Below are 12,825 nucleotides of genomic sequence, written 5' to 3'. Positions count from 1 at the left end.
CTGCAGTTTCTGGGAGTGGGTGGAGGTGTTGAAATCTGTATTAATTTTGGTGGAAACATTTATGCGCTTCAATTAACTTCCAGGTGTCTTGGGTACATATTGAATACCAGCCCTTTGCCTGAGAGCAGGGACAATTTGCACACTGTGAGCATTTGTTGAGCCATGTAATTAAATGAACAAGGTCTAAGCAGGATAGTATGAAATGGTATCTAATCTAAATGACAGGTTTCTCCCCTCCAAACAGCTCTGATAACAGCCAGATGCTCTAAATACAAAACACAGAAACTTTTGCCAGAATTTCTTTTTTTAAAATCACCTGATAAAAGAAAGCTTAAGTTTAGGGACCTCATTACAGCCTTTCAGAAAAAATAACCCAAAAGGACAATGCCACCAAGTAATGATTCATTATTATTGCTTGGGAGTAAGTATATACAGTTATTTGCAAAGCAATATAAATCAGTATCTCTCTACAAGGACCTCCTATGATAAAAAAAAAAGTTTCATAGAGGAGATCACACATATATTGGAGGGCCCATCAATTAAATTAGCTAATAAGTCAACAAGATTATTAAGTGTCTGCCCAGTACATTCTACAAGGTACCTTGGGACTTAACTTTGGTCTTTAAAGAACCTCACAGCTGGAATCAATTGAAATTGTACTCAGGGCTTGGAAATAATCCACTTTGGGCTTAAAAATAAAAATAGGTCAGGAAAGGAGTCTAGGATAGTTTTGGTAGAGAAATGAGTTGGATATGACAGAAAGATGGGGGGATTAATACTAAGGTTGAGAGTGTCACAAAAAATTTTTGAATAGGATATTAATTGTTGAAAGATCAGAATGTTAGAATTTTTGGAAATCATACTTCAACCCTGTATGAATTTCTTCCTATCACCTACTTTCATTTAGAACTCTCACTTTCCTCAAGGAAGTCCTGGATGGGAGCTGGTAATAAAAACATAAACAAGCAAGGACATGTATGTAAATATAGAGGCATGTAAATATGGAATTGTATGCATTGGTTCATTAAGATAAATGATGTGAGCAGTAAAGCAAATACATGTCTTGGTTTTAGTTTATGGCTTATTTTTGTAAATAATTACTTGACTTTTAAATCTTAGGCTGATTTCTTTTCATCTTGTGGAGGTGACAGTAGTTTCTAGAAATCAGTCTTTAGACCTCTCAGGCTCTCAGCAAAGCTTGGCCATCTGAAAAGGCTTTGAGTTTGGTTCATTGATACATTCTATCTGTTTGTCATGTTAGGACTAGCCTAGTTGAGTTCAGGGAGGAGTGATGGATTTGTTTTCAATTTCAGTCACTTGTTAAGACTGTCTGCTAAAAAATACAATAGTTACTATCAGCACTAATGGAGACAGTCATAACATAATGTGATCATAATTCTATTTTTATTATTAATAATTTTTATTTTATATCTTAGATCAATTGTTTTATTAATTATTATATTTTAATTTTATTAATTTATTTTTAGTTTGACCTTCACAGACATCAAAAGAAGCATGAGCATTTCCATCTACAAAGCAAAATATAAAAGAGAAATGTTTATGAATCTATGTTCTCCCATAGATTGCTTTTTTATTCATATTTTATTTTTCCAAATATATGTTATGGAAACTTTTCAACATTCATCCATATGCATATGAATATTTTTAGGTTACATAGTTGGCTTCTACCCTCCCTTCCCACCCCCCCTCCTCTCAGTGACAAACTGTCAGGTGAACATTGTACATACACATTTGTGTTAAACATGTTTACAAATAGTCATTTTCAGTATAAGGAATTAGGATTAAGGGAAAGAAGTACATAAGAGATATTTTTAAAAAGTGAATGTAGTGTTCATCATCAGGTTCTGAAGGGATTTTTGTTTTGTTTTGTTTTTCTTCCTCTGGATGGGGATAGCATTATCCATAGCCAATCTCATAGCATTGTCTTGTTTTTCTGAACTGATGAGAGGAGCTGCTTCCATTAAGGCTGATCAGCTCATGATGCTGTTGTTAGTCAGCATCAGATACTTTTCTAGAGTATGACCTTTTATGGTTTCTTATAGAACAATAGTATTCCATAACATTCATATACCATAACTTGTCTAACCATTCTCCAATTGATGAGCATATCCTCAATTTCCAATTCTTTGCTACTACAGAAAGAGTTGCTATGAATATTTTGGAACATGTGGCAACTTTCCCACTTTTATGATTTCTTCTGAATATAGGCCTAGTATTAGAATTTTTGGATCAAAGGGTATGATCAGTTTTATTGTTCTTTGGGCATAGTTCCATACTGCTTTCCAGAAAGATTGGATCAGTTCACAACTCCACCAGCAAGGCATTAAAGTCCCAGTCTTCCTACAAACTCTCAAACACTGATCATTTTCCCTATTTGTCATCTTAGCCAATCTGATAGATATGATACCTCAAAATTAATTTAATTTGCATTTCTCTAATCAATTGATTTGGAACATTTTTCATATGATTATACATAGCTTTAATTCTTCATTTGAAAACTGTCTATTCATATCTTTTGACCATTTATCATTTGGTAAGGACTTGTAACATTATAAATTTGATGCAATTCTCTATTTTAGAAATGAGTCCTTTATCAGAACCCATAACTATAAAGATTGTTTCCCAGATTTCTGCTTTTCCTCTAATTTTGACAACTTTGATTTTATTTGTGCAAAAACTTTTAAATTTAGCATAGTCAGCACCATTCATTTTGCAATGTATAATGTACTATTATTTCTTACTTGGTTATAAATTTGTCCCCTTTCCATAGATCTGATAGAGTATTTCTTGGGCTATTGATTTATCTATTGTGTCACCCTTTCTTTGAGCCTAAGTCCTGTACCCATTTTGACCTTATTTTGACATAGGGTGTGAGATGTGGATCTATGCCTAATTTTTGCCATATCGTTTTCCAGCTTTGTTAGCAACTTTGATCAAATAGTGAGTTCTTATGCCAGAAGCTGATGTCTTTAGGTTTGTCAAACAGTAGATTATTGTAGTAATTTACCAGAGGGGTTTTTTTTTGAACACATCCTAATCCACTGATCCATTATCCTATTTCTTAATCAGTACCAGACTGTTTTGATGCTGCTTTATAGTTTAATTTCAGATCTGGTAGAGCTAGGCCACCTTCTTTACATTTTTTTCATCAGTTCCCTTGATATTCTTGACCTTTTGTTGCCCTAGATGAACTTTGTTACTTTTTTTTTCCCAGCTTAGTAAAATAATTATTTAGTAGTTTGATTGGTGGCACTGAATAATTTAAATTGGATAGAATTGTCATTTTTATTATATTAGCTCAACCTAACCATGAGCAATTGATATTTTTTCCAGTTGTTTACATCTGACTTTATTTCTGGGTTTGCCTTGGGAGGTAGATTCTCAAATATTTAAATGGAATTTCTCTTTCTATTCGGCTTTTGTCATTAATATATAAAAATGCTGGTGATTTATATGGGTTTATTTTATATCCTGCTACTTTGCTGAATTTGTTAATTGTTTCATGTAGTTTTTCAGATGATTTTTTTTCAGGTTCTCTAAATATACCATTATATCATCTGCAAAGAGTAAAAGCTTTACTTCCTCATTGCCAATTCTGATTCCTTCAATTTCTTTTTCTCTTTTTTCTAAAGCCAACATTTCTAATAATACATATATATATATATATACATATGTATGTATATATATATATATATATATATATATATACACATATTAGTTTTTACAAGGCAGTGGGGTTAAGTGACTTGCCCATTATTATGTGTCTGAGATTGAATTTGAACCCAGGTCTGCCTGACTTCAGGGCTGGTGCTCTATCTACTGCACCACCTGGCTACCCTCTAATACTATAATGAATAGTAATGATGATAATGGGCATCCTTGTTTCATCTCTGATCTTATTGGGAATACTCCAGGATTATCTCCATTACATATAATATTTGTTGATGGTTTTAGATAGGTACTACTAATTATTTTAAGAAAAATTCCATTTATTCCTATATTTTCTATTTTTTAGGAATGTTGTATTTTATCAAAGCATCTATTGAGATAATCATATGATTTCTGTTGGTTTTGCTATTGACATAGATTGCTTTTTTTAAAAAAAAAGCATAATAAATTCAGCATGTTATTTTCAAAACTCTCCTGCCTGTCTGTGCCTCCCTCCAAACTTCTTTCTATTCTCTCCTGTGCATTTTTTAAAAAATCGTTTCAATTAACAATGTAAAGACTAATAGGGGCAGCTAGGTGTCGTAGTGGATAAAGCACCAGCCTTGGAGTCAGGAGTATCTTGGTTCAAATCCGATCTCAGACACTTAATAATCACGTAGCTGTGTGGCCTTGGGCAAGCCACTTAACACCATTTGCCTTGCAAAAATATTAAAAAAAAAAAAAGGACTAATAGACTGCCTTCTGTGGAGAGGTGGGGAAAGGGAAGCAAGATTAGGGGAAAAAATTGTAAAATTCAAAAATAAATAAATAAATTTAAAAAATTGTTTCAGTGGTTCTCTTTTTTCCCCCCTTCCTTTTTTGGCATCATGAATGCTAGTCACTGGCTCCTTTCAACTCTCCTCCACCAATAAAGAAAAAAAGAAGAAGAAAGAAGGGGGACAAACCCTTATTACAAATAGGTAAAGTTAAACAAAACAAATCCACACAATAGCTAGAAATATATTTCCATTTCTATACCTCTTTGTCAAGAGGTGGATAACATGCTTAATTAGTCCTCTGTAATCATGGCTGCCTATTCCTTTGATTAGAGCTCTTAAGTGTGTTTTTTTAAAAGTAATATTATTTTTCTATAAAATGTTAATATAAATAAAATAATATATTTAAATTTTTTTTTTAAATTTTAGTACTATATTTTGACTTTGTATGATTTTTATTTTCAAATATGTCCTTCCCTGCCATACCTAAAGAACCATACATTTTAATAACAAATACAGAAAAAGAAGAAAAAGAAGTTCAGGAAAATTAAGCAACCTAGCAATGAAATTTGATGGTATTGAATTTCATCCTTATAGCCCCCACCTACTTCAAAGAACAAGTGGTAGAGATGAATATTCTCATCTCTTTTGGGATTACATTTGGTTATACTGATTACATATCCTTCACTTCCTTTGTTTTGTTTTGGGTTTTTTGTTTCATTTGTTTATTTGTTTTTACTTCATTCTTGGCATTCTATTGACCTGTTTTGATTGAATTTATTCTATAGTCATTTTATCATACTGCCTCAAATCTGATTCTTTTATGAATTCTTCCTGTTCATTGTTTCTCATAGCTAAACTTATGTCTTACATACCCTCTGTTACTTCAGAAGATCTATACATTAATGTAGGTCCTTTTCCCCATTGATGTAGTTTTGAAAATCCCCACCTTTTCCCCCTCTCACCCCCTACCCCAGCTTCATTTCTGGTTTAGAACAGCAGTTCTTAAAGTTTGATCTGAGGAGTGACCCTAAAGATTCTTCAGATTCTTTCAGGGCATCTGTAAGAAGAAAGCTTTTCATTCTAATACTAAGATGTTTTAATTTCCAATGCAATTAATGTCAGTAAATATAACCCACAAAACCCAAAGCCCTTTGGGATCCTTCAATAATTTTAAGCGGGTAAAAGATCCTGTTTTAAAAGATCATCCATAGGGCAGCTAGGTGGCACAGTGGATAGAGCACTGGCCCTGGAGTTAAGAGTCCCTGAGTTCAAATCTGGTCTCAGACACTTAATAATTACCTAGCTGTGTAGCCTTGGGCAAGCCACTTAACCCCATTTGCCTTGTCAAAAAAAAAACCAAAAACTAAACTAAAAAAAAGATCAGCCACCTAAGTTTATAAAGTCAAAAATATTCACCAAATACTCAAGTTTTTATGAAGCACCTATTATATGTGCTAAGTACTGGTGATGCAAATGCAAAGATTGAACCTATCCCTACTCACAAAGGAATTTCCCTTGGTGATGACAGAGCTCTCCTAATTTGACTAGTTTACATATATACCCTGCACATGAGCAGGTTCAGAATAATACCCACAACGAAGGATTCCTTAGCCCTGTTGCTCCTGGCTTTATTGGATGTTTCCAACATTGGATGATGTCAAATAGAATGATGCATCCTTTTCTTTGGAGTAGTGAAATTTCTTCTTAATCCAGAAGTTAACATTTTTGTGTTTTTAGTAGTCTGAGGAAACCCATGGACCTCTTTTCAGAAAAATGTTTTCAGTAATTGAAGAAAATGTTCAGGTTTCAGTTTGAAATTAGTGAAAATAAATTTTTTTTAAAAATTCCATCCAGATTCTGTTCCCTGAATCCTAGATTAAGAATTTCTGTCTTCAGTAGAAATAGAAGCATGAGGGAATGAAAATCTGTAATTGCATTTGGTTTACCTATCTTTTTGAAGATTTCTTTACATTATGTGATTTGTGTGTGTGTGTGTGTGTAAAATGATGAAATATTTTTAGTTTAGGAAAACTTAAAATCATATTTCCCCCTGGAAGTAGTTTTAGGAAGCTAGAAGAAAATAAGACACTAAGGTAACTTCTTGGATGCTTTTTTTAAATCATCCAGAACAGTTCCACATTTACTGCTGACACCACTCTAAGAATTGTCTTTCATTTATGTATTTAAAATTTGCTTTTGGTATCTAAGAACCCACCTGGGATAAAAGCCCTTAAGCTTAAAGAAACTGAGAATAGAGTTTAACCCATAAGAAACCAGCACAATACTCCCTATGGGGGAAACAGTGAATGTTTTTATTGGTACCTGGGAGCCTATACTCTGTGAATGTCACAGTAAATGTGCAAAAATTTGAGAGTTGACTCAACTAGTCTTTTGGTCTGTATGACATGGAACTGACTGAATTTACCAGTTATTAGATTTCAGGCAGGTGGAACTTTGGAATTCTTGTTCTCTTACTGATCATATTCACATAGATATATCTATAGTGATGGTTAGAGAAAGATGTATCTACACAAAGGTACATAAAATTGAAGAATAGTATAATAATGGCAGAAAGATTACTTAGTGTTTGACTAATTATTCTATCATTTTATTTACACTAGAAACCAAGGCCCAGAAAAGTCATACTCACAGAGTTCATTCATTCATTCATTTTTTTCTTTCCAGTATTTGAAAGTCACAAAAAAACAAGAAAAAAGAGACTATTTTGCTGCCATTCAAGTCTGTCAGTTCTTAATTTATCCCACTAATAAATAATGATTTATATCATTTAATCATAATAGTTTTTTAGTTTTGAGATAAATGTTTTTCACTTTATCCTCAAATATTCTCAGAAGAATAACTGATGAAGAATACAACTTGATATTTTGACAATCATTCAATAAAGCCAGAAGCCTTTTGGCAAGATGCATGTGGGAAACTATAGTGTGCTCGTGTTAATGATATAATCTGTTGGTTGAACCTATGGGGATTCTGTGTCATGCTGTTTTGGAATTAATAAAATACAATATACTTCAAATGACTCTCCATATTCTTTGTTATCCCTAGAACTTTGCTGTCCTAGGCACTGTTTGCAATAAAAGGGCCTACAGTTGGAATTCTTTTCTCATATGGAAATTTGCCATGGTATTTCTTGAAAAAAGTATTGATATATTGAGATTAAATTTTCAAAAAGTAAAAAATTTACCACCACCATTGACAAAGATTAGGAGTAAGGACAGTTGGAGTAGGCAAGGATACTGTTTCTATAGTTTGTCAGTGATTCTCAAACTTCAGATAAATAGCTTTTTTCTCTCAAGAGCAAGATTAGATGTTCAAATAGATATCTTTATATCCTATAGAATTACCCTGTGTATGTATAACTACAATTTTCAAGACTATATTCATCTCAAGAATCCCCTTGCCATTTCCTTTTCTAGTTCATTTTATAGATGAAGAAACGAGTTAATCAGGGTTATGTGACACAGAAAGTGTCTGAAGCCAGATTTGAACTCGGAAGGATGAGTCTTTCTGACTACAGACTTGACACTAGCCACTGTGCCATCTAGTTGCCCATCTATCTACCTAACTCTATCTTTCGTCTTTCATCTGATATCTGTCAGCTATCTATCATCTATGTGTCTACCAATATATTCATATCTAATTACCTAATATATAATTCTGAAAAAGCAGGATAAGAAATTCTGTCAAGGAATAGCTTCTTGAGTTATAGAAAAGTGAGGAGCAATCAGAAGTGTTGGAAATGCCTTCTATAAATCTCTTGATTCTGTCTCTCTTTAAGAGTGTGCTTCATAAACCAGTGATCAAAACAGCTTTGAGAGTAATGGAGATATAGATTCTATATTCCTTTTCGCCTTTTAATAATGAAATACTCTTGACAGATGGTGTAGAATTTTTAAAGTTATTATTGTTGAATTATCATCTTATGAGTAAGTCTACTCTATAGGTTTGCCCTCAAGGAACTTACCCTCTATCAGGGGACAGAGCAGTAGTTTTGAGTTCTTCTTCTATCACTTATTACTTGTGTGCATTTGGCTGTCAGTTTCCTCATTGTGGAAGAGGGTGTTGAATAGGTTGTCTCTAAAAATCCTTCCATCTTGAAATGTAGACTCCCATAAGCAGTTGTATATGGGGTCAATCAGGAAAAGTTCCATGTAAAAAATGATGATTGACATGAGATTTTTTTTTAAAAAAGATGTCATCAGAAGTTCTATGTGTTATTTGTAAACTATAAGGATCTTAATTCTAATTAACTACTCTTTCGCTTAGGTACATTGTGATAAATCCTTCACCCTATGAATCTGTTGCTTCCTAAAGTTTTGTTATTTCCATGGTATGGGATTCCTTTGGACCAACACATGTCATAAGCCTTAATAGAAGGTCTTTATGAGTTTCTAGTGATTCCCAGCTGTTAAGATGTGCTTGTCAATTATGGACCAAAGAACTCCAGATTTAGGGTTGTTCTTGTCTAGTGTGTCTATCACTCTTTTTTCATAGTCTGTGAGAATACAGTATCACAGAGCAATACTGTAGGAGAAGAACTCCTGGATTCTGATTCTAAGGAATCTTACTCACACCTTTGCTATTTGTTTATGCTAAATTTACCTTCAAGTCTCATTTAAAAAATGTTTCCGCTTCCTCTCTCCTCTTCCATTTTGTAATTCCTAGCACTATCAAGTGTTTTAAGTAGCAAAGAAAAACAGAGCATTTATTCGTCTTTGGTGGAGTTTGTAAGCATTCCAATTAGTCATTTCCCAGGAAATAAAAAGTGTCATACATCATCTCACCTTGTTCTTTTAGAGCTCAAGAAACAAGAAGGCACATACTATTGATGGAACCAAGATTTCTGCTTTATTGCCACTCCCTTAGGTGCTTAGTCAAAGAAAGAAAGCTTATCATCTCAGAGGCTTCCCATCTCCTTGGAGATGATTGCACAGGTTCTCTCTTCTTTTTCTGCTACTTTGAAATCATTTTATGCCTGATTCTTGGACTTGAATGTTGCAAAATATAGGATGAACCTCCTATCTCTGAAGTGGATGCTTTACTCATAAAGTAGGATTGTAAAGCAAGGTATCCAGTTTTACTCAGCAGTATAAAGGACTTTTAGTTACCAGACATTCACTAAATGTTTCTGTTTGTTGTGCTTTGTTCCAGAGTTGGTGATGCTGCTGGAATGGTGGTCAGGTACTCAATGCACACTCTACACTGATCCCAAGGATTATGGCAAGTATGGGAAGGAAAATGCCATCGTAATCCTTAACCACAACTTTGAAATCGACTTTCTCTGTGGTTGGAACTTTTCTGAACGATTTGGGATCTTAGGGGTGAGTCATTTTATCTTGGGTCAAATGAGATAATTTATTCTTATTCATTAATATTATTTGATTTTCCTCTCCAATTTGTTGAGAATTTCTGGAAGTGACTATAATGGATCTATTAATGAAATATTCTTTTAATAAGCTCATACAGTATTCCCTGCTGATACTTGGGTACTTGGAGAAATATATTTTTATAAAAGAGGACAAAAGAAGTAGGAAGGAGATTAGTCACTTGTACTGGGTTATATATGGAGGGGCACATATTACCCACATGATAATATTCTTTTTAAATTCTTATGAAAAATACCTGAAAGAGTCCCTAAGTCAGAGAAGAAAATATAAGTTGTCTTGCTTGCAATAAAATGTAAAACTTCTGTGGTCAAGGAAATGCAACATTCCACTTTTGTCTTGAAGGAAAAAAAAGTTTTAATTCTTTTTGTTGAGTTGCTGTGAATTGATATCCTTCCCTTCCTCCTTTCCTCCTTTGTTCCTTTTCTCATTTAGATGGTCAGTCATTGTGTCAAACCATGTTCCCACAAAAGAACTGAATGAAAATGAAACTGAGAGGTCTGATTCATTCCTGCCTCTACCATTCAGTCCAAAGTGAATCAAAACTTCCAGCAACCTAAGATAATCATGAATCTGAATCCTGAATTTAGTTCTGTTTTGAGCTATCTGTGAAATTATTTTCACATTGTGAAGGTTTCCCTTTATATCAAAATGACCTCATTGACCAATTCAATCATACTTGGAGCATCTAATCTATTTTAGTGTGATTTGAGCTTATTGAGCACTGATCTTCAAAATATAGTTTTTGAGAGCCATCTTCTTGGCTGCTCTTTACTCTGAGTGAATGAATGAATGAAAAAAGTTTTTACTTCATGTTTCTCATGTAAAAAACCCAGTTCTAAGTGCTGGGAGATATAATAGAAAAGTAAGACTATCCCTTCTTTCAAGGAGCTCATGCTGTTTATAATATGACAATGTTTATGCTTTAATTAAGAATTAGAACATTCTTCCTATCAGTGGCTCATAGAAAAAAAGATCATTTGATAACCACATGTATAAAAATGTTTAGTTGCTTCTCTAAGATTGTGTGAAATAATGAAAAGAAGCCAGGACTTTTAGTTCTAGGTTAAAGTTTATCACCCAAGTGATTACTGGCAGGCTACTTCCCCTTCAAGGCCTCAGGCAACTTGCTAAATTGGTTATAGATTGGACATGATCTATATTAATCAAGGAAATTTCCAAACCAGTTCTATCACAGGTTATGACTTTATAGTATATTTTTGGTTTGGCTTGCAATTTTTAGTGAGGCAAATATAAACATTATTTCCAGTTCCATATTCTGGCCTCAAGGGAAAGAGGAAGAAATCAAGCTAGTAGAGAGAGGACAGTTCAAGGGAGGGGCAAGCATAAGAAAGTTAAAGAGAAGTATAGAGAAATATTAATATAGAAACAGACAGTTAAATGCAAACATAAAGAGACCCAAAAATACACAAAAAAGGCAGAATGACACAGAAATTTGTAAGGAATGACAACTCCATTTTGTGACAGATAAAACATTGCTTTTAATGGCTTTCAAAGCTGCCTTGCCTTTTTTTCAACTCTGGACACATATGAGAAAATTCTTCTTCAGTAATTGCCATGTAGCTGGATGGAATTATGCCCAGCATCAATAGCTGATTTGTGGGAAAGTCTGCCCATGAATGTCTTAGTGTCTTATTTAAATAAGTAGGGGCATTTTATGAATTAAGTCCCACTCCAATGCCTTGCTGATGCATGAAGGGACTCCTAGTTTTTCAAAGGCTATCCAGGTAAAATGCTAGTACAAGAGGAATACAATCATGGCTAGAAAACAATTTCTCTGAAAATTATTTGGGGTTTTGGTGGGCTGCAAAGCATTAAAAATGAGTCACTAGTGTGAACTGCAGCCAGGAAAGCTAACATAATCCTTGGTTACATAAATAGAGACTCAGCATTCAGAACAAGGTTACTGACAGTCCCATTTCACTGTACTCTGGATTGGTCAGGCCCCTTCTAATGTTGCTTTATATATTGGATATTTCAGATTTTATATATTATATTTCAGATTCTATATTATATATCAGGTTTATATTCCAAATTATATTTCAAATACAATGGCCATTATATTTCACAAAGGATATTTAGAAACTGAGGTATACCTGAACTCCTTTGGTTCTTGTACTTATTGTGACAAGACCCTTTTCGTGAAGCCTATGGACCCTTCTCAAAATAATGGTTTTAAGTACATTAAATAAAATACATAAGATTATAAAGAAAGTCAGTTATATTAACATGCAGTTTTCAATGTAGTCTTTTAAAAATTATTATTTATTTTTAACATTGTTTTCTTTTAAAATTCTCTCCCTGTCCTATCCCCTCTTCCACCCACTGAAAAAGCAAGCAATATAGTATTAACTATACATGTGAAATCAGACAAAACATATCCCCATGTTGGTCATGTTTCAAAAAATAAAGCAAAAAGGAAATATAAAGAAAGAAAACTAGAGTTTTTCGGTTTTCTCGATAGAGGTGGACAGCATTTTTTTCATCATGAATCCCCTGAAATTGTCTTGGATCATTGCATTGATCAGAATAGCACAAATGATCCTCATTAAAGTATTGCTGTTCTTGTGCACTATGATCTCCCAATTATTCTCACTTTACTTTGCCTCAATTCATACAGATTTTGCCATATTTTTCTGGAACCACATCTTTCATCATTTCTTACAGCACAATAATATGTCATCACAAACTTATGCTCCAACTTGATCAGCTAGTCCACAATTGATGAGCATCACTTTGACTTCCAATTCTTTGCCTCCACAAAAAGAGCTGCTATGTATATTTTTATATGTACAGGTCCTTTTCTTTTATTCTTGGATCTTTTTAGGATACAGACCTAGCGGTAAAAAGTTATGCACAGTTTCCTAGCCTTTTGGGAAAGTTCCAGTTTTTTTTCCAGAATGGTTGGACTAGCTTACAACTGCATGAATAGTTCATTAGTGTACCAGTTT

The 12,825-nt window shown here is 33.6% G+C and overlaps 1 protein-coding gene across 5 annotated transcripts in view; it reads left to right on the top strand.

Annotated features, from left to right (window-relative positions):
• The window catches only part of AGPAT4 (1-acylglycerol-3-phosphate O-acyltransferase 4), a 165,740-nt gene that overhangs the window by 103,832 nt on the left and 49,083 nt on the right, over positions 1-12,825 (top strand). For all 5 annotated transcript variants that reach the window (XM_074187993.1, XM_074187989.1, XM_074187990.1 and 2 more), the window contains one exon: positions 9,621-9,790. In XM_074187993.1, coding sequence (XP_074044094.1) covers positions 9,629-9,790 — 162 coding nt within the window. In that variant the 5' untranslated portion in view covers positions 9,621-9,628. The remainder of the gene's footprint in view (positions 1-9,620; positions 9,791-12,825) is intronic.

Source organism: Macrotis lagotis, chromosome 5 (assembly GCF_037893015.1).
Source record: "Macrotis lagotis isolate mMagLag1 chromosome 5, bilby.v1.9.chrom.fasta, whole genome shotgun sequence".
NCBI classification, from domain to species: domain Eukaryota; kingdom Metazoa; phylum Chordata; class Mammalia; order Peramelemorphia; family Peramelidae; genus Macrotis; species Macrotis lagotis.
The sequence above is the reverse complement of the archived record's forward strand: the minus strand, read 5'-3'. Positions and strand labels throughout refer to the sequence as shown.